General features: G+C 35.2%; 1 protein-coding gene across 4 annotated transcripts in view; it reads right to left on the reverse strand.

The window, feature by feature from the left end:
* Positions 1-1,451: 1,451 nt before the first annotated feature.
* The window catches only part of GKAP1 (G kinase anchoring protein 1), a 90,692-nt gene continuing 69,991 nt past the window's right edge, over positions 1,452-22,152 (reverse strand). For 3 of the 4 annotated variants that reach the window (XM_049895742.1, XM_049895745.1, XM_049895743.1), the window contains exons 8-13: positions 21,409-21,561; positions 10,869-10,970; positions 7,825-7,888; positions 5,517-5,587; positions 4,025-4,102; positions 1,452-1,758 (exon numbers count right to left, since the gene is read on the reverse strand). In XM_049895742.1, coding sequence (XP_049751699.1) covers positions 1,711-1,758; positions 4,025-4,102; positions 5,517-5,587; positions 7,825-7,888; positions 10,869-10,970; positions 21,409-21,561 — 516 coding nt within the window. In that variant the 3' untranslated portion in view covers positions 1,452-1,710. The remainder of the gene's footprint in view (positions 1,759-4,024; positions 4,103-5,516; positions 5,588-7,824; positions 7,889-10,868; positions 10,971-21,408; positions 21,562-22,152) is intronic. The other variant, XM_049895746.1, reaches the window with a different exon arrangement.

A 22,152-nucleotide genomic window follows, 5' to 3' on the forward strand; every position in this document is an offset into this window, starting at 1 on the left:
TGGACAGAGCTCACCTTCTAGGGTTTGGTAAGGGGAAGGGGGAAGGAGCTACAAATAACGTAATCTAGAAAATACCCAACACACACAAAAAATGATTAGTTAAGTGTTCTATGTGTCTAGGAAATTTTTAATTAACATATACACTAGTGAAAAAACAGCTTATATGTTGAGCGCCGTGTGCCAAGCCCTGTGTAAGATCCTAGGTACTATACTGTACCAAATAACGTGGTCAATTATCAAAAAAAAAAAAAAGCAGATGATAATATAGTATGCTTTGGCAATTCAGTTTATTAAACTACTTGGACAATTCAATTATAATTGAAACTATTCTAATTCAAGTTCTGTCTAGCTTGTTCGTGTGAGACAGCACTAGAAATCTGATTTTGTTCATCACTGGGTTGAGATGTCATCACAGAATATTGCCACACGTTTAACAAATTAATTAGGTATACTGATGGTGTCTCATCTTAATCAAATGTAAAATTAGGAACTATTTTTAAAAGTTTTGGCACTTAATTAAACAAACCTTTCTTTAATGCTTACTCTGAGCCACATAGCACGCTAAGTACTGGGAATAGAGGGAGCGATAAGTCACAATTCTCTGCAAGATTCAGATAACATCATGGAGGAAGCCAGACATATAAGCAATCAAAGACTATCATGAAGTAGAATCCTTTATATAATGCTGGTTTTAAAGGCCAAGACCAATATTTATGTGTTCATCTTTGTTATTAGGAAAAATATTTATTTTAATGATTATACCTCACTGGCTACGCTAAAACAAGGAATTCTATAAATAAGTAGTTATTGTAGTAATTGTATCCATGAAAAATCTCTCATTCATCCCTCCCACACATACATTTGCTTTCACTTCCCAGTGTCATGTTTACCATCCTCAAGTCACACTGTTCTATACACAAATCTTTCAGCTCAGATTTTGTTCCTTTTTCCTGGAATGCCTCTCACTACAGAAACAGTATCTACCTTCCAAAAACTCCCTCATTAAAAACCAAAAACCCAGTGCCGTCGAGTCAATTCCAACATATAGCGACCCTATAGGACAGAGTAGAACGGTCCTGTAGAGCTCCCAAGGAATGCTGGCGGATTTGAACTGCCAACCATTTGGTTAGCAGCTGTAGCACTTAACCACTACACCACCAGGGTTTCTCATTAAAGCATTCTCAATTTCCAAATAATGTGATATCACACTCTAATATGTACGGTAATTATTTTTGCTCTTTATCAATCCCCACACTCTATTTCCTCTGAGCATAAGCTACTTGACAGCAACCATATTTTACTCATCTTGTATTTCTATAGAGTTTAGCATGAAGAAAAGTGCTGAATAAATGTTCACTGAAATGAAATGATCCAATTGACTGCTATAAGCAAAACTAATACTTTCACATTATTTCTGAAACTTAAAAAAAAAAAATCAAACATATTTGTGGAAGAGTAAATTTTATTGATGGATGAAAAACTAAAGTGATAAGAAGTATAGACAGTAAACAATAATCACTGAGTTCTGCTGAAGTTCTATTTTTCTTCTTTTCACTTTAAGCCAAAAGAACATGAAATTATAGATTGTTAGTGAGCTAGCCATTTTTAGTTTCAACAAAAACTGCATATTTTAGCAGTTGCACAGCATTAAATATATACATTTTTGTAAAACCTGAACATTTTAACTTTTGTGTTGACCTCAAAGGTTAATCACCTACACTGGTCAGATTCAGAGTTTCTTTTCCCTTTTCTGCCACCCTGTAAAGAAAAATAAAGCAAATTGTTTAGAAAATACTATTTTGGGGTCTTCTTCATATTAAGAATACAAGACACAAGAAGCACTTTTGAATATAAGAAGGAAGCATTTTTTTTTAGCTTGTTGTAAATTTAAGTGTGCGTATCACTAAATTATTTTTATGCGGCTATTTTTACAAATTGTTAGAAGAAATCGCAAAATATTATGTCTACTTGAATTAGTCCCTTAGTAAGATGACATCTTATTTTTCAAAGCTCATTGTGACTGTCCCAGACTTGCTGAAAATAAAATTTTTGGTCAATACTAAAATAAACTACACACAATTTGGTCTATATGATCAGCAAATTTGCCAATTCAGTTCATTATCTATTAGGTAATTCAATTTATAATTCACGCTCTGTCTTTCCAGTCTTGTTTATATTAGACATCATTAGAAAACTGATTTTGTTCATCACTGAGTTGAAAAGTAGGTTATACTTTTTACGGTTCTCAGTGGTATATACAAATCTGTATTTAACACGTTCCATATGAACCTCCATCTATGGTATTTGACTTGAGTCAAGGAAAGAGAACGGCTGCTTAAAAGACAAGAAGTATTTCACATTAATTATTTTAACATAGATTTTTTTGCCCTATTCTGATTTAAAAAGCAAACACTCATTGTAGAAATCTGGAAAGTACAAAGGTACAAAGAAGAAAATTAAAATCATCCATAACTAATCCCACCCCCAAATCAACCATAAATAATGGTTTGATGTATTTATTTTACAGTAGTTTTATGGCTTTTCTCCCATTTTTATAAACTACGGCAATGGTATTCAAACACAGTTTATCATTAGAGTCACCTAAGCAGCAATATTTTTAGAAATTCTGATTTCTAGGTTTGTCCCAAAACTTAATTAGGGTTGCTAGAAGTGGCCAAAAGAATCTGTAACTCAAAAAGTTCCCCAAGTGAGTCTGATGATCAGTCAAGTTTGGGAAATATTTGTCTGTGGAAATGCATTTCTTAAAATGGTAGTTACATCAGGGACACATGGAGCCAGAGTCATTTGATAAGGGTGTCAGTTTTTCTTTATTTTTTCATCCTTTTTCTGTTTATAGGTCCCCTCTTGGTGGTCAAAACATTTTGACGTCAACCTTCTTAAACAAATCAAAATGCTGTTGTTATTCATTCCTGAACACAAAGAAGTTCAACCAAGATTCATTCAGAGAAAACAGGTATGAGAATAGGTTATGTGGAACTTGAAATGTATACTGACATATATTAAAAACAAAATTTATTTCCTGTTAGGCAGTAGGAAAATAAATTTACCAAAATTTTTTCTGTAAATACCCATATTATATAGTACCAAGATTATATAGCTTAAAACACTTACCTTGCTTCTCAACTAGAATTAAAATAAAAACCAACCAACCAAACAAAAAAATCCCATAAAACATAGCAAGATCCTTTACAAAAGCCTCCCAGGCAAAATGGGTCCTCCTTCCTGAACTGATTAGGTTTCAAAGCCAGGGCTAAACTATTTTTGTGTTCTTCAGTTCATCAGTGGCTTTCCAACTGTTTCGACTTTTGTCCCACATTAATGCATTCCACATCATGATTTAGACATATATACATACAAATATTTAAAAATACATAAATTGTATACATATACACATTGAAACAAAGCACTGATTTTACTGCTTCATCCAGAAAAAAAAATGCTGAATGTAAGCTGAATGCATTCTGTGAAGGAATGACAAAATTAGAAAATGACGATTTTGCAACCACCAAAGTAATAACTGAAACAAAGACCATCAATGGATGCTAAAACCATTGGATGAGAAGGTGTTGGGGAAAAGGATATTCACACAATCTCAAAGTATCACCCCACATTTTAATTATTAATTAAAAAGGGAAATGGACACCTTTTTATGGAGAATCTATCTAGGAGATACTACCTTACCCAAGCAATCAAATTTATTGTTATCAATGAGTCCAATATCATGTGTCTTCCCTTGATGATTCAGTGGCATGTATGATATAACATCTATGTGGTACCAACGATTTTCCTGAATTATTTTAATTATTGTTGTATATACAAATATCTAGGATAGCCTTAACGTTATCTAAAACAAAGTTACATTTGACCAACAATAACAAAATTATTAATATTATTTACTGAATAAATTTTGAACTAAGAATAAAATACTGCAATTGCTTCTTATAAAGTATCTACTCCAAATACATTTTTTGTGATGAAATCACTTAGAATTATAAAAGCATACCTGGTATTTGGCTAATTCTGCTTGTAACACTTTCACTTTAGATCTTTCTTGTTCTAATGCAGCATGAAGTGAAGTCACCTATAACCAAGTATTCAATGAGAAAAAAAATTTTTTTTTGTCTTTTTAGGCATATAGTTTAATTCTTAACACTTATTCGCACTGATTTTTTTTTTAAATTGTGCTTTAAGTGAAAGTTTACAGAACAAATTAGTTTCTCATCCAACAAATCAAACACGAATTGTTTTGTGACAATAGCTGAAATCCTTGCAATGTGTCAACGTTCTCCTTTCCCCATCCCATTTGGTCTCGTCTACACAAACGAACAAAGAAGTATGTTTCTCATGTGTTGTTGTTTGTTTTATAGACTTGTTTAATCTTGGCTGAAAGGTGGATTTTGGGAGTGTCTTCGGTTCTGAGTTAAAAGGGTGTCCAGGACTTCTCCAGTCTCTGCCAGACCAGTAAGTCCGGTCTTTTTGTTTGAGAATTTGAATTTTGTTCTACATTTTTCTCCCGCTCTGTCTGGGACCCTCTATTGTGGTTCCTATCAGAGAGGTTGGTGGTGGTACTCGGACACCCTCTAGTTCTTCTGGGCTCAGGCTGGTCGAGGCTGTGGTACTTCGGACTAATATTTTCTTTGTGTCTTCGGTTATCTTCATTCTCCTTTGTTTCAAACATGATGGGATCAACAGATGTATTTTAGATGGCCGCTTGCAAGCTTTTAAGACCCCAGGCGCTACTCATCAAAGTTGGATGTAGAGTATTTTCTTTATGAACTGTATTATAGGCCATTTGACCTATGTAACTCCTACGACCCTGGTCCCCAGCGCTTAGCCCCAGTAACTCAGTCCCTCAGGGTGTTTAGAAGTGTCTATGAAATGTCTATCACTTTGCCTTGGTAGAGTTGTGCTGACTTCCCCTCTATTGTGTACTGTCTTTCCCTTCACCAAAATTAACACTTGTCTACTATCTAGTGATTTTCACTCCCCAACCCGCCTCTCCCTCGTAACCATCAAAGACTGTTTCTTTCTGCGTGTAAACCTTTTCCTGAGTTTTTACAGTAAGAGTCAATGATGATTTTTTTTGACCACAAGATGAACAAGTTATCATAGGAGGAAAAATCCCCACAATTTCAATTAGAAATACTATACAGCTAATAGCTAGAACAAGCCCACTGTTCTAAAAGAAGAGAAGACAAAATAAGGATGTGAAGGAAAGACAATCAAGTCTGTGAAAAGGGTAAGTTCTCTCTGCCATCTCTATCTCATAATCCACATCAGGTAAAACATAACCTTATCTGCCCCCATTCTCCAGGACATATCTACATCCCACAGCAATAAACAGAATCTTCCCTTATTTGCTATAATAAGAAGTATAATTTATACCACTTTCTTGCAATGTTGATCGGCTATATTTTTGTTTAGTCAAGGTTAGTAATTCAGGACTAAAGAATACCTTAAGAAAACCACTCCTGAATTTCTACAGTTTTCCTTACCTGTACAGTTAGCTCGTTCTTGATACTCTGTGACTCATCAACTTGGAGAAGTATTTCTGCTTTATCTTTCACTGACAAAACAGAGAAACGGCACTGTAATACCCTTTCCAATCATTCAAATATTTCATACGTTAGTGGACTAAGACACAGCAGTGCAGTCAGAATAATGATTTACTGTCCTCACATTTAACCAATGTACTTCTTGTCTCTTACTTTTGACAGGTAAATTCTTATTATTATCATCACAGCAGTTTTTCTTGAAAATTTTATATTTTTTGTGGTGTTAAAATATTAATTGTACAGATAATGATGAAAGATTAATTTTTCCATCAACACTAAAGAGGGGAAAGACACAAAGAAATAAATTTCACATAGGGAAAAAACTTTAAATACCCTGACTAACCTTAAAACAAGATTTTGAAAACAAGGTAGAATGTTTTTTCTTTAAATTCTTGGAGGGAACATACTATAAGGCCAACAAAACTATTTTTACCTGACTTTGCATACCAGTAAAGCACTGTCAAATATATGTGCCTCATGACTAATCATATAACCTCTGTGGTCTCTGAAAATTATTAAAAGTTTTTGAGTGTTGTGTACCTAACCTCGTTTTTCCCATAGACTTTGTACAATTTTTGGAGAGTGCAGTGATTTTTAGGAACATATATGTCGTATTATAATATTATAAAGAATGTTATAAATAATTTTCATGTCATGAGCCTATATAAAGTTCTTCTACTTGGATTATTTATAGTGTAGAATACGGGCACTGATGTTATTTACTGGTAGCCAATTTTAATCTATTTTTGAGAGTAAACTTTTATCAGTTAACTTTCTTATTTTTAACAAATGGTTTATTTGTGAGGAATATTTTATTTTTATATATTTAAAAATTATACATCCAATGCCAAATGATATCCTTCATTTCTTCCATTAGAAATATATCCTCTAAGCAATTTTTTTATTCTCATAATTTTGTTCATTAAATTAAACGTTCATCAAATTAAAATAAAGTAAATGACCCATATGGAATTCAATCACATGTAAAGATCTAAATAAACCCTAGGATGTTGATATCCGACTGTCCAAACAATGCCTTAACTCATTGTTCTTTAACTTCCATTACGTCATAATTAAGTTACATAATAGCTTAAATCTGCTTCAAAACTATACATTCCGTAAAACTGGTCACAATTTCTGGTTCTTTTTGATAACTTGCTTCGTAACATAGTTTAAATTTTATTTGGGCAATTCCATTTCCAGTATTTTCACATTTGAAAACAATGTTTGTTATCTTATTAACTTACTCTTCAAGGTGAGCTTCATAGTTTCTTAACTGCTACACAGTACTCATAGAAAGCAATATTTGGGATTTCATTAACATTTATTAATACAAAAGTTGTTTATTATACTTAATCTTGTCTATTCAGAAGATTTTCCCCATTTATTCTTATCTTTCTCTATATCTCTTTTATGGTTTATAAAAAAAAAATTTTTTTTTTAATTTCCTTTGCATAAATGTCATATTAAAAATTTAAATTAATACACACTTCCTCTTATGTTGTGAATAGAAATTTTTCACAGAACTTTCAAGTTAAGTGTCACTGGGTATATATATTCAGGAATGCAACCTATTTGGGAGAATTTCACGGAGTGCCTGGGGTGGTGCCGACGGTTAACATGCTGGGCTGCTAACCAAAAGCCCGGCAGTTCAAGTCCATCCAGAGGCATCTCAGAGGGAAGGTCTGGCAATCTACTTCCAACAAAGCAGCCACTGAAAACCCTGTGGAGCACAGTTCTACTCTGACACACACTGGGTCACCATGAGTCAGAATCCACTTGGGAGCAGGTTTTTTTTCCCCCATATAACACACAAATTTTTTATTCTTATTTATTACCTCTAACCATTTGTTATTGATATCTTTGGCTTCCTGCTGGTGAACTATTGCCAAAAGTTAGAGTGGCAGCAAAGATATGGAAGTGGGGAAAGAAGGAGAGAAATGAGAAGGAAAACATAAAGTGATGACAGGTCCTTCTCCTCTAATAATTAAAAAGCAGAGTCCTAAGCAAATGTTTTATTTTCAAGCTAAATGAAGTCTAGTAATTTATAAGAATTGACATTTTGAGGGTCTTTCTTGCCTGAATAGTCTTAAGCTTGTATAACACTAAAATTATCAGCAACCATTCAGTCTCTATCACTCTGGGAAACCTTTTTATTGTGTGGAGTTGGTAAGTCATATATCTTGAAACATCTTCAAATATTATTTAAGATAAATTTTTAAATTCCAAAAACACACAAATCACTTACTTTCACCTTCCTGAAGCATTTTCAGTAACTGTGCATTTCTTGCCTTTACTTCTTTATACTTTCCCTAACAGTGAAAAAAAAAAAAAAAAAAGTTTAATTTTTTAAAAACAAATGATACAATTAATGATTTATTATCAATTTGTGGAGCTGTAAATTCAAGGCTTGTTCAAAGACAAATTACTTTAGAATAAAACAGGACAGTATAAAATGTATTCAGAGCTGTCTACTATTTAATCAAATCTATAGGCACTGGGTTTTTTTTTGTATAGCACAATAATAGATATTAGTATCATAAGTAATTGAAAATTAAAGAAGAGGGGATAAAAGTGGAGAAAACTCAAAATAATATTAAATTTTCCTGAAGTCTTTTTTTCCTCAAATATACTCCATATACAATTCAAAATAATTTAGATGAAAAACTGGAAAATGAACAAACACCATCCAGCACTATACTAGAACTTTCCATATCTGCTACTGACCAATATGTGCATATACACTTGAAATCCGGCAAGTGCAACTGAGAAACGGTTTTCATTTTTATTTAGCTTTAAGTTTAGACGGACATATGAAGTGCTTATTAGCCTGTAAAGCACAGTTCTATACCTTCTCAGTTAATACAGGCCTTATTAATTTCTCATTATTTCATTGACTATTCTTGTAGTAATTATCTGGCTGATATGAATTAGCAATTTACTGAAATATCTTTCAACTCTTTTTCTGTTGCTCTTTCCAAATGGCTTAGCTTTTTCTCACACTATATAAATGACACAATTATACATTTATAGACAAGAGGAATTGTGTTCCCACGTTAACACCCATATTCTAGGGCATTTTCCCTACACCACCCTTCAAGTCTTGTAACAGTCTGAATTATTTAGAGAGATTTAATACATTAATACATTAGAGAAAAACAATACATTTAATACATCACAGAAAAACAAGAGCCTAAAGGAAACAGATCAGTATAAGAAACTTATCATTTCTTCTCGCAACATGTATACAAATATGTACAGAAGTTAATCAGATTCAAAAACCTCTTCTGTAAAACAAATTTAAATGTATTTCATTTAAGTCCAATATAATAGATAGCTTTAACTAAATAGTACCCTGCCCATTAAATTGGTGATGATAAACCAATAATATTTACTGAGCAATACTGCAGTTAATACACTGAATAAGTACATAAAAATAGTAAATATAAAGTAGATATAAAGAGTAAAAATTAATAGTAGTAAATGTAAATCTTTCTGAGAAACTTAGAAATGGATGAGGAAGCCAATTCAAATGGAAACATTCAAATATGATGGGGATAAACATATACAGTCCACTACAACTATATTCACTTTGAAATTTCCACTCTCAGGGCTTCAACCTATGTTAATAGTTCACCAAACTCTATCTCTAGCCTTCTTCCAAGGCCCAGATTAGTATGTGTACATGGAGGCATTTCTTAGGCAAGCCTTAAGGTCTAAAGTTAGCTTAAAAAACAAAAATTGCCACAGGCCTTTGTCCTGAGCCAGCACTTGACACAGCTACCCCGGTGATGTCAGCTCCCGGCAGAGACAGGGGAGCACAGGGCTGGAGAGCACTTTCCAGAGGCCCCCAGAACACGACAGGAGAAAGGCCTATCTCTATGTTGGAATCAAGGAGTATTCACAGGATGGTTATAGCCACCAACTACACTTGTCTCAAAACACTCTAGATTTTTGTTTCACTTTATTTTCATTAAAAAAAAGAAAGCAAACACACACACAAAACTGCAAATGAGAAAAATTACCCTTGAGAATTCCTTTTATCACCAATAAATTTTAGCATAATACATAGTTTTGTATATACAACCCTGACTAGTAAATGTATATGTAAGGCCAAAAATGTACAAAATACTAGTAGCATACAACATATGATAAAGAGCATATATGAAATCTACAACACCCTTATTAGGATTTTTAATTTTATGAAAAAGCATATAAAGGTAATTAAGTTAAATGCCCATGTTATGACTCCACTGTATCCAACTGCATTCTAAACATCTATGCCTGCATGTACCCCAGCCATTTCAACACGGCCAAAATGAAATCCATTAGTTACTATTCCCCAAACTAGTTAAAAAAGTACCCTTCCTCTTACGCTTAATACCTCTTGTTTTATCAAACTATCTTCACTGTAGAGTTATGTGATTTTCCCACAAAAAATTCTCATGTATTTCCCTTCTAAAGACCTCTACTGCCCTCTCTGTCTAAAATTCAAATGCCTTCAAATTCTGATCCCAACGAACATCTCCAAACTGAACTTCTATAACTTCCTATTACCCTCAATTTCAAAAAAAAAATCAATTTCAGCAACACTGTACTTCCTACCATTATTCCCTGTACGTGACTATTCAAGCATTGAAACGTTTGTATATATTATTCTCTCTACCTAGAAACAACAAAACATCTTTTCTTTGAAATCCTCACCAATTACCGATGGCAGTAACGCATTCATTCCTTTCTCTATGCTTCTGCAGTACCCTGCCCAATCTCAAATTATAAATCCTACATTGTGCTGTAACTATTTACACGTCTGTCTTCCCCACTAGGCTATGAGCTTTTTGCTAACTCACCTTTCAATTTCTTGTGCCAAGCACGTGCTAAGTGCCCAACAAAAGCTACGGAAAATATAAATTAACAAAAAGCTAAGGGAGATTGGTTGGTGGAGTCTGAAAAGATTTTAGCAGCGATGGTTCTTAAAAGCATGAGTACAGAAGGAAGGGAAATGTAAGAACCATCAGGGATGAAACTTGAACAAATACTAGTCAAAAAAGAATGACACTTTAGAGGCTTAAGAGATTTTAGAAAAGCCTAAATGAGGAAGTAAGAGTAATAGGTAGGTTTGTGGTTAAAAATAAACTGTATTATCATTCAAATATTATAATACTAATTAAAGCATTCGAAAACATAATAAAAAGTATTAACCAATATATTAAACATATTTACACATAAGAAAAACAGAAAATAGCCAAATTAACAGAATATTTTATTTTGCAACAGTAAATAAATACAGACCTCCCACTGAGTGATCACATTTTTCAGCTTCTGAATTTCAGCATCTTTCCTTTCCAGTTCCAACTTTAGTCTTTCAATTCTTCCATCTTTCAGAACCACTTCCTAAAAAAGAGAAAAATATTATTTTAAGACTTATATTATTCTGCCAATTCTGGTTTAGAATAATTCCTTGTGAGAAGTTTAAGAGGGAAAACCCTAATTCTAATTCATTTTCTAAAATGACCATAAATGGTTAAACTCTATTTCCATATATCTAAACTTTTAATCAAGCGTAAAATCCTAATTATGCACACTGTAGGCAGGTAAGATATTCACAATTAACTGCAAACTACCAACATAACCCAGAACAACATCAGGGCTCTGAAATGATATATTCTATCCTGGAAGAAACATATTAAAAGTGCTATGTAAGAGGTTCTTACTATTAATCTATCTTGAAAATTCAAAAGAAAATTTTTAGAAACTTAAAAAATACAAAGTAAACAATAAATACAAAGTACAAAAATAAAGAGCTTTACGCTACGTCTAAATAAGTACCAGTTAGAAGACATAACTGGAAAAAACAATTTCCTCCTAACAGCAATTAAAAAAAAAAATCCGTAAGAAAAAACTTAGGAAATGTTTAGGATCTATACTAAGAAAACTACAAATTTTAGAAAAGAACACAGAATAAAGTATGTTTGTAGTTGCGACGATCAAAGAATCACATTGTAAGTTCAATAAAATTTCAACAAATTTTAATAGGATTTTGTTCTTTGGAACTTAGTTAGATAGCCAAAACTTCATCTGGTAAAACAAATGATGGAAACAAATGACAAGTTAAACTGATGAAGAGTGATCTGCCCCACCAAATAATTGTGCATTACAAAGCAGAAATAATTAAAATAGTGTGATCATGGTACCTAGGTCGACACAGAACAATGTACCAGAAAATAAAGTCCAGAAAGAGACTTAAAAAGATATAAGAATTTACTGTATTTTAAAGAAATGAGAAAAGGCTGGATTACAGAAATACGGTAGGTTACAGGACAAAGCTAACTGGGAAAAATCAAGTTAAATCCCTGTCATCTTGTACCATATACCAAAATAAATACATTTAAATATAAAAAAATCAACCCAAAGTCATACTTTTGATGAGTATAAATTGATTTTATTTATCTAAAGAGTAACGTGGCAATGTTAACTTATTCCACAAATACTCACTGAGCATCTAACTGCTAAGTGGTGGGTGTACAATGGTGAATAGAACAGAAAAGATTCTCACCCTCATAGGACTTGTCTGGTGGAAGAGACAGATACCATATAAATATTGTAATTACAAACCAACATATAAGCTAGGAAGGAAGAAACATGGCGTTATAACAGGAATAATGTGGTTTATTTCCCTGTGGACCAGAGAAGTGCTCTCTGAGGTAGTAACACTTTCAGATAAACCTTGAGTGGTGCGTAGGAACTGGATAATTAAAAAGCAGAGTTAAGAGCTTTCCAGGAACAAAAAACAGCATGTTTAAAGACCCCGAGGCAGCAAAGAGCCAGGAAAGTTCATGAAAAAAGGAGGCCAGTGTGGCTGGAATATGGGGAGGGAGAAGATGGTACAAAATAACTTTGGAGAGATAGAGGCCTGATCTTGGAGGGCCTTTGAAGCCGTAAGTAAAAGTCTTCATATTACTCCTAGTAAAACAGAAAGCCAGTGAACGATTCTGAGCAGGACTGTTGTATGGTTAGATGTATGTTTTTTTAAAGGATCACCCTGGCTGCTGTGTGGAAAATATACTGGAGTGGGATTAAGACAGAGGTAGAAAGGCCGTTTAGTTTAATTGTTACTCCAAGTCCAGGTCAGAGATGACTATGCCTTTGATTAGGGTGAAAGCAATTCAAATGGAGAGAAGTGTATTTATTTGAGAAATAGTTAGGAGGCAGAATCAACAGGTTTTGTTGAGAGATTTAACATGGCAGGTGAGGAAGACAGACACTTAATGCAAGTTTCTATTTTAAGGAAAATGGTGAACAGATCAAAATTAGAAATACATATACTATTACGCCTAGGACTCTGACTTCTAGTAATTTATTCTAAAGTAAAGAGGAGTTAAGTGACTGGAGGAAAGTATCTATAGGGGTGTTCAGTGCAGATCTGTTTATTACAACAAAGTATTTGGTATCAATTTAAATGTCTAACAGGATATAGGTTAAATACATGGTAAATTCACAAACCTGAAAATTCTATGATCATTAAAAATGATGATACAGAACTATATTTTCACACGATTTCAAAATAGTAATAATAGATGCAAAACCATTCTGATAGGACGTACACCAAAATTTTAACAATAAAATTTTTGATTTATTGGTTAAAAATTTTATCTTTTATCAAAATTATTTTATATTCTGTACATAATCACTAGAGCTCTAATGACACAGTGGTTAAGAGTTCAGCTGCTAAGCAAAAGGTCGACAGTTCGAAACCACCAGCTGCAACCTGGAAAATCTATGGGGCAGTTCTACTCTCCCCTGTAGGGTTGCTATGAGTCAAAATCAACTCAATGGCAACGGGTTTGGTTTTTTTATATAATCATTAATATAAAATACTATTTTAATTTTGGAAAAAAATAAACCACAGTTACTGAAATAAAATCTACATGAATATGAGTATTATCTTTGTGAATGTCCTTCTGAACATGACAATAAAAACAGACAACAAAAAGGAAAAGATTCATAGATTTAACTTGATGGAAATACAAAAAAAAAAATACCATAAACAAAATCAAAAGGCAAATAAAAAATATTGCAAAAAATAATCACAACTTACATGACAGGTATAAGGTCAATAATTGAAAAAAAAATACAATCTCACTAGTAAGCGAAGAAATATTTTATCAAACCTGTACATTAAAATTCTTTAAAAAATATTTTGTCAACAGCCTGGTACTGGTACAAGAGACACACAGACCAATGGAAGAAAATTGAGAACCCATATGCAAATCCACCCACCTATGGTCATGTGATCTTTGACAAAGGACTAAAGTCCATTAAATAGGGAAAAGTTTTTGGGTTTTTTTTAGTCTTTTTAACTAACAGTGCTGGCAAAACTGGACATCTGCCTGTAAAGAAATGAAACAGGACCGATACCTCATACCATACACACAAACTAACTTAAAATGGATCAAAGACCTAAATATAAAACCTAAAACGATAAAGACCATGGAAGAAAAAATAGGGATAACACTAGGGGCCCTAATACATGGCAGAAATACAATACAAACCATAACTAACAATGTACAAATACCAGAAGAAAAACTAGCTAACTGGGGGCTTCTAAAAATTAACATTTCTGCTAATCAAAAGACTTCACCAAAAGACTAAAATATTTTCAGCTACTACATATGTGACATCCCCACACATCTATCAGTTTGTTGTATTGTGGGGGCTTGCATGTTGCTGTGATGCTGGAAGCTATGCCACTGGTATTCAAATACCAGCATGGTCACCCACAGTGGACAGGTTTCAGCCAAGCTTCCAGACTAAGACAGACTAGGAAGAAGAACCCAGTGGTCTACTTCTGAAAAGAATCGGCCAGTGAAAACCTTACAAATAGCAACGGAATATTGTCTGATACAGTGCCAGAAGACGAGTCCCCCAGGTTGGAAGGTACTCAAAATAAGACTGGGGAAGAGCTGCCTTCTCAAGGTAGAGTCGACGTTAATCATGTGGACAGAGTCAAGCTTTTGGGACCTTCATTTGCTGATGTGGCACAACTTAAAAGGAGAAGAAATAGCTACAAACATCCATTAATAATCGGAACATAGAATGTATGAAGCATGAATCTAGGAGACTGGAAACTGTCAAAAATGAAATGGAACACATAAACATTCACATCCTAGGTATCAGTCAGCTGATATTGTCCGGTATTGGCCATACTGAATTGAACAATCATAATGTATACTATGCCGGGAATGATAAACTGAAGAGGAATGGCGCTGCATTCATTGTCAAAAAGAACATTTCAGGATCTATCCTCAAGTACAACAATTCCAGTGATAGGATAATATCCATACGCCTACAAGGAAGACCAGTTAATATGACTGTTATTCAAATTTACGCACCAACTGCTAAGGCTAAAGATGAATAAACTGAAGATTTTTACCAACTTCTCAAGTCTGAAATTGATCAAACATCAATCGGGATGCATTGATAATTACTCATGATTGGAATTTGAAAGCTGGAAGCGAAGAAGAAGGATTGGTAGTTGGAAAACATGGCCTTGGTGACAGAAACGATGCTGGAGACTGCACAATAGAATTTTGCAAGACCAACGACGTCTTCATTGCAAATACCTTTTTCCGCCAACATAAATGCCAACTATACACGTGGACTTTGCCAGATGGAATACGCAAGAATCAAATCAACTACATCTGTGGAAACAGATGTTGGAAAAGCTTAATATCATCAGTCAGAACAAGGCCGGGGACAACTGTGGAACAGACTATCAATTGCTCATATGCAAGTTCAAGTTGAAGCCTAAGAAAATTAGAACAAGTCCATGAGAGCCAAAGAAAAACCTTGAGCATATCCCACCTGAATTTAGACACCATCTCAAGAATAGATTTGACACTTGGAACACTAATGACCAAAGGTCAGACAAGCTGAGGAAGGACATCAAGGATATCATACATGAAGAAAGTCAGAGGCCATTAAAAAGAAAGACCAAAACTGATGTCAGAAGAGACTCTGAAGCTTGTCCTTGAACATCGAGTATAAAAGTGAAAGTAAGAAATGATAAAGTAAAAGAGCTGAACAGAAGATTTCAAAGTGCTGCTCAAGAAGACTAAAGTATTATAATGACTTGTGCAAAGACCTAGAGACAGAAAACCAAAAGGGAAGAACACTCTCGGCATTTCTCAAGCTGAAAGAACAGAAGAAAAATTCAAGCCTCAAGTTGCAATACTGAGGGATTCTACGGGAAAATATTAAACAACACAAGAAGCATCGAAAGAATATAGAAGGAATACACAGAGTCACTATGCCAAAAAGAATTGGTCGACATTCAACCATTTCAAGAGGTAGCATATGAGGAACTGATGGTACTGAAGGAAGAAGTCCAAGCTGCACTGAAGCCACTGGCAAAAAACAAGGCTCCAGGAATTGACTGAACACCAACTGAAATGTTTCAACAAACGGGTGCAGCACTGAAGTGCTCACTCATCTATGCCAAGAAATTTGGAAGACAGCTACCTGGCCAACTGAATGAAGAGATCCATATTTATGCCTAGGCCGAAGAAAGGTGATCCGACTGAATGCGGAAATCACTGAACGGTATCATTAATATCACATGCAAGTAAAATTTTGCTGAAGATCATCCAAAAGCAGCTGCTGCAGTACACTCTCAGAGGACTGCCAGAAATTCAAGCTGGATTTAGAAGAGGATGTGGAATGAGGGATGTCATTGCTGACATCTGATGGATCCTGGCTGAAAGCAGAGAATACCTGAAAGATGTTTACCTGTTTGACTATGCAAAGGTATTCGACTGTGTGGATCATAATAAATTATGGATAACACCGTGAAGAACAGGAACTCCGGAACACTTAGCTGTGCTCAAGAGGAACCTGTATACAGATCAAGAGGCAGTTGTTCGGACAGAACAAGGGAATACTGCATGGTTTAAAGTCAGGAAAGATGTATGTCAGCGTTGTGTCCTTTCACCATACCTATTCAATCTGTACGCTAAGCAAATAATCCAAGAAGCTGGACTATATGAAGAAGAATGTGGCATCAGAATTGGAGGAAGACTCATTAACAGCCTGTATGAAGATGACACAATCCTGCTTGCTGAAACTGAAGAGGACTTGAGGCACTTACTGATAAAGATCAAAGACTACAGCCTTCAGTATGATTATACCTCAACATAAAGGAAACAAAAATCCTCACAATGGGACCAATAAGCAATATCATGATAAACGGAGAAAAGACTGATGTTGTCAAGGATTTCATTTTACTTGGATCCACAATCAACACCCATGGAAGCAGCAATTAAGAAATCAAAAGATACAATGCACCAGGCAAATGTACTGCAAAAGACCTCTTAAAAAATGTTGAAAAGCAAAGATGTCACCTTGAGGACTAAGGTGCCCCTGACTCAAGCCATGGTGTTTCCATCACCTCATATGCACGCGAAAGCTGGCCAATGAATAAGGAAGGTTGAAGAAGAATTGACGCCTTTGAATTATGACGTTGGTGAAGAATGCTGAATATATCACAGACTGCCAGAATAATGAACAAACCTGTGTTGGAGAAAGTACAGCCAGAATGCTCCTTGGAAGCAAGGATGGCAAGACTACATCTCACATACTTTGGACATGTTATGAAGAGGGACCAGTCCCTGGAGAAGGACATCATGCTTGGTAAAATAGAGGGTCAGCGAAAAAGAGGAAGACCCTCAAGGAGATGGACTGACACAGTGGCTGCAACAATGGGCTCAAGTGTAACAACTGCGAAGATGGCACAGGACTTGGTACGGTTTCCTTCTGTCGTACACAGGGTTGCTATGAGTCGGCACAGGCCTGTCGGTGCCTAACAAAAGCACACTGTTTTTTTTTAGTATAATGCTATTTCACATTTAATAGACCACAGTATAGTGTAAACATAACTTTTATATGCACTGAGAAACAAAAAAATTCGTGTGATTCACTTTATTGTGATACTCACTTTATTTCAGTCACCTAGAACCGAACCTACAATATTGCTGAGGTATGCCTCTATCTCCTATCTCTTAGAAGCCCGAGTGCTGCAACGCTTAAGTGTTTGGCTGCTAACACTTGGTGGTCGGTGGTTTGAACCACCAGCCACTCCGCAGGAAATCCCTATAGTGCAGTTCTACTCTGTCACACAATTCCTATCTCTAGTCTATACCTTCTTTTAGTTTTCCTAGGCACTTCAGTGAAATTAATATTCCTATATAAAGCTTTGCTGTCAGCTCCAAACCTTCAAAAATTCTTCACTGTCTATTGACAACATTCTGAATCAGGAGCTTAAGATCCTCCACAATCTTTTCCAACTTACCAAACTTATGATCCTCTACGAAGTATCTGTTTTAATTAAACTGGTTTACACAGCATTCCAGTCTCCTCCTTCACCTCTGCAGCATGTTAAAATGCTACTGTCTAAAATTCCAATTCAATGCTCTTTTCTCCTCACAAAGTCATCTCGCTTCAATTCCTGTGAATTACTATGGTCTTTATCATTACATCCTTTTATGGACTTAACATTTTCTACCCTGCATAAAAACTTACTGAATGCATACTGTGTGCAACATGCTTTGCTAAACATTTTAAATCACAATTGCTAATTTTCCTAATAATCCAAGAAAGACAAGTAATTCCATCCAAAGTAACACAGCTGCTGAGCTGTAGAGCTATGTTTTCTTACTAGGTTTGTTTGACTTCAAAAGTCTGCTCTTTTTCCACCATACCATACCACCCAACGCTTTGATTATATCATTAATATTACTAAATCATTTAATTAAAATTACATATACACAACTTGGAAACCCTGGTGGCGTAGTGGTTAAGTGCTACGGATGCTAACCAAAGGGTCGGCAGTTCATATCCGCCAGGTGCTCCTTGGAAACACTCTGAGGCAGCTGTACTCTGTCCTATAGGGTCTTCATGAATTGGAATCGACTCGACAGCACTGGGTTTGGTTTTGGTTTATACACAACTGGGTCCCCTGGTGGCACAGCGGTTAAAAGCTTGGCTGCTAATCAAAAGAGCGAAAGTTCAAATCCACCAGCTGCTTGCTGGAAACCCTATGAGGCAGCTCTACTCTGCCATACTGAGTTGCCATGAGTCAGAACTGACTCGACGGAAACAGGTTTGGTTTTTATACACAACTGTGTCCCACAAAGGGTCTGAGGCAGCTAAGTATTTGCTGAAATACATTAATATTCTTCCTTCTGTTCAAAATGGTCTGAGATGGCAGAAAAAAAACAAACATATGGACTACCAAGGAAAAAAATCATACTCAATAAACGAGGAAGCAAATACATGAACCACAAATGTTAACATAGTTGCTTGCACTGTACATAAAATTTGGCTGTCAAGGCAATCTAAGAAAATAATAAATTTGTCTCAATACCTGAAAGGAAGAATCTCACAAGTACCTCAGAGGAGGCAAGAATTTTCTGCTACTAAATTGAAAATACATCTTCATGTGGAATAATATTATTTATAAGCCAACCTTACTGCTGCATTAGGATAAGGAGTTCTTAACAGCCTAAATTCTCGTGTCTTGTATAACACAACACAGTAGGTGTTTAATCTGTTGAATTATTTACCAGTCTTCTTAGTAAACAAAGGAATAACATCTACTAAAGACAGTGAAAGAACAAAAAAAAAGCTTTTAGGATTTACAATAGCCATTGCAGAAATCTGTCAGTTGGGAACAGATGAAATGAAAGGACTGCTCAGTAGAAATTAGAATATGGCAAAACTTACAGCCTTTTCTCTTTTCAGAAAAGGAAATTAGTGCTATTTAAAAAAGTTTTTTTTCAGCTTGCAAGCAGCCATCCAAGGCACAATTGGTCTCTTATTTGCCTGGAGCAACAGAGGAAGAAGGAGAGTCAGGAATAGGAAGAGGATATAAAACATGTGGCCAATTTTCTCCCTGATCAACTGCCTCCTTTGCCGTAAGACCAGAAGAACTGGATGGTGTGTGGCCACCATTACTACACATTTTGATCAAGACTCCATAGAAGAAAACTGATCAAAAGGGGAAAAATACCGTACAGAATTTCAAATTCTCAGGGACTTCAGACTTTATGGAGCCATGGAGGCTGGATAAGCCCCTGAAACTACTGGCCTGAGATAATCTTTAAACCTTAAACCAGAAATATTCCCTGAAGCCCTCTTTAAAGCAAACAACAATACTTCAGCTTAATTAGTAAAGAATGTCTATGTTGAGCATTGTGCTATTTTAAGGCCTACTACATGGGATCAAACTGACAATAGCAACCAGAAAGATTAGATAAGAACCTAAGGGGGCAGCGAGTTTATGTTAATGGAAGAACAACTCAGAAAAGGAGGGTGAAAATAGTTCCACAACTCAGAGAATGTAATCAGTGTCACTAAATTGTACGTGTAGAAACTTGAATTGGTGTTTTTTTGCTGTGTGTATTCTTAACAAAAACAAATTATTAAAAAAAAATGTGTGTGTGTATGTGTGTGTGTGTGTGTGTGTGTATATATATATTTTTTTCAGCAACATCTGGCAGCCCAGAGATTAAATCAGAATACTGAGAGCCAATGCTGCATATGGCAAGAAGGAAGTTAACAGAGAATTAAGGAAGCGACAGGGACATTACGTTCCTGGTGACATTACTGAATATACTTACTACAAGTTTCAGGTTGAAGGAACAGTTATTGATGGATTGGAGGTCAATGTAAGGTAAAGAATAGCTTCATTGTTAAGAGGAAGTAAGACAGAAGAGTAGAGGCTGTGATGAGAAAACTAAATGCAGATTTCGGGGTCTGAGAGGTAGAACACTTTTTTAATACGATGAGATCTAAGATGTGGCATCGAGAAACAGGTAGTAGGTCACACCTCTTCCTGACTCCATGAATCCAGGAGTGAGGAATGAGGAAAGGAAGCATCCTTTCTCCTTAGATAAATCTTTTGGGTAACACTGGTCTGTAGCAAGGGCTGGCAAACTTCTTCCATAAAGGGGCCGACAGTAAATATTTCAGCCTTTGTGGGCTATGTAGAGTATCTGTCACATTTTTAAAAAACAATCCTTTAGAAATGTGAATACCACTCTTAGTTAGTGGGCTTTACAAAAAGACTGCTGACCAGATTCGATCCATGGGTCAGAGTTTGCAAACCCTGGTCTACGGGATAAAATTCTAACTTCTTAGTTTCACAGGAGAGGATATTAATAACCTAAATCCAATCTATCGCTCCAGTCATGACATCCCACACTCACTCACTCTATATTTCTTGGACGCAGAATTTTGTATTTTCCTGTCTAAGGCCTTTCATAACTCTGGGCCTTTGTTCTTGGGGTTCCGTTAGGCAGCAAAGTCTGCCTCCATTTCTTAGCTTATGTAGCTTGTCATCATTCAAAATCCAACTCATATGTCACTTCTTCATATGCCCTTCATAATTCACCCAAGCAGTCATCTACTAACTTTTCTATTCAAACCTTTCTACTGTTCAAATCTCTCTTAAAAGCCTTCATGGTGATGCACGATAATCTCTTTACAGTCTACCTCCTCACAGCCCCACTATTCTGAGTGTCTAAGGGAAGGAATGTCATATCCACCTTGGTATTCCCACTCTTCACACCAGTGCCTAACAGATCCTAGCAAATAGTACATACTCAATAAATATTAATCAATGAACACACTATATTATTCACACATTTTAATATAAATATTTGTGTGATAATGACTGTTACTTTATACGATCAGAACTGGATTCCACAGCTTACTTTTTAAAAAATTTCCATTTTAATTTCGGTGTGACTTTAAGAGAATTTTCTACTTTACATGCCTGGTTGTGTTCATGAGTTGTACAATTATCTGTTCCATTATATTCTGTTAGCTGTTCTCTTCTTTTTTCTCTAATAAGAATTTTATGAACATCATCTTCCAGTCTATTGAAGAATCCTCCATCATGTGATAAAGTCTGAGAAGAACTCAATTCCTGTCAAAAATGAATTATGATTTACTATCATTCAACACAAAAGTCTATGCATTTAATAAACCTAGGTAACCACTATAGAGAATGAAAGAAAAAATGAAAACTAAGAGACAATCTACCATGTGATCTCTGTTTCCCAAAGACAGAGAAACAAACAGTAGACACATTTTAGCAGTCATTTCCCATTCCCTCTCAATAGCTTCCCAGAGGCCTAGGCAACACATCTACTTTTTGTCTCTATGTGTTTTCCTATTCTGGACATTTGCTATAAATTAAATCATACAAAATGTGGTCTTTTGTGATTGGCTACTTTCACTTAGCATGTTTTCAAGGTTCATCCATGTTGTATCATGTGTCAGTACTTCATTTCTTCTTATTACTGAATAATATTCCATTGTTTATCCATTCATCAGCTGATGTACATTTGAGTTGTTTCTACTTTTTGGCTATAATGAATAATGCTACTATGGACATTCATTTACAAGTTTTTGTGTGGACATGTTTTCAATTCTTTTAGGTACATACCTAGGAGAGCCGTTGGATCATATGGTAGCTAAGTTCAACCTTTAGAAGAACTGCCAGGTGGTTTTCCAA

This window comes from Elephas maximus, chromosome 9 (assembly GCF_024166365.1).
Source record: "Elephas maximus indicus isolate mEleMax1 chromosome 9, mEleMax1 primary haplotype, whole genome shotgun sequence".
Taxonomy (NCBI): domain Eukaryota; kingdom Metazoa; phylum Chordata; class Mammalia; order Proboscidea; family Elephantidae; genus Elephas; species Elephas maximus.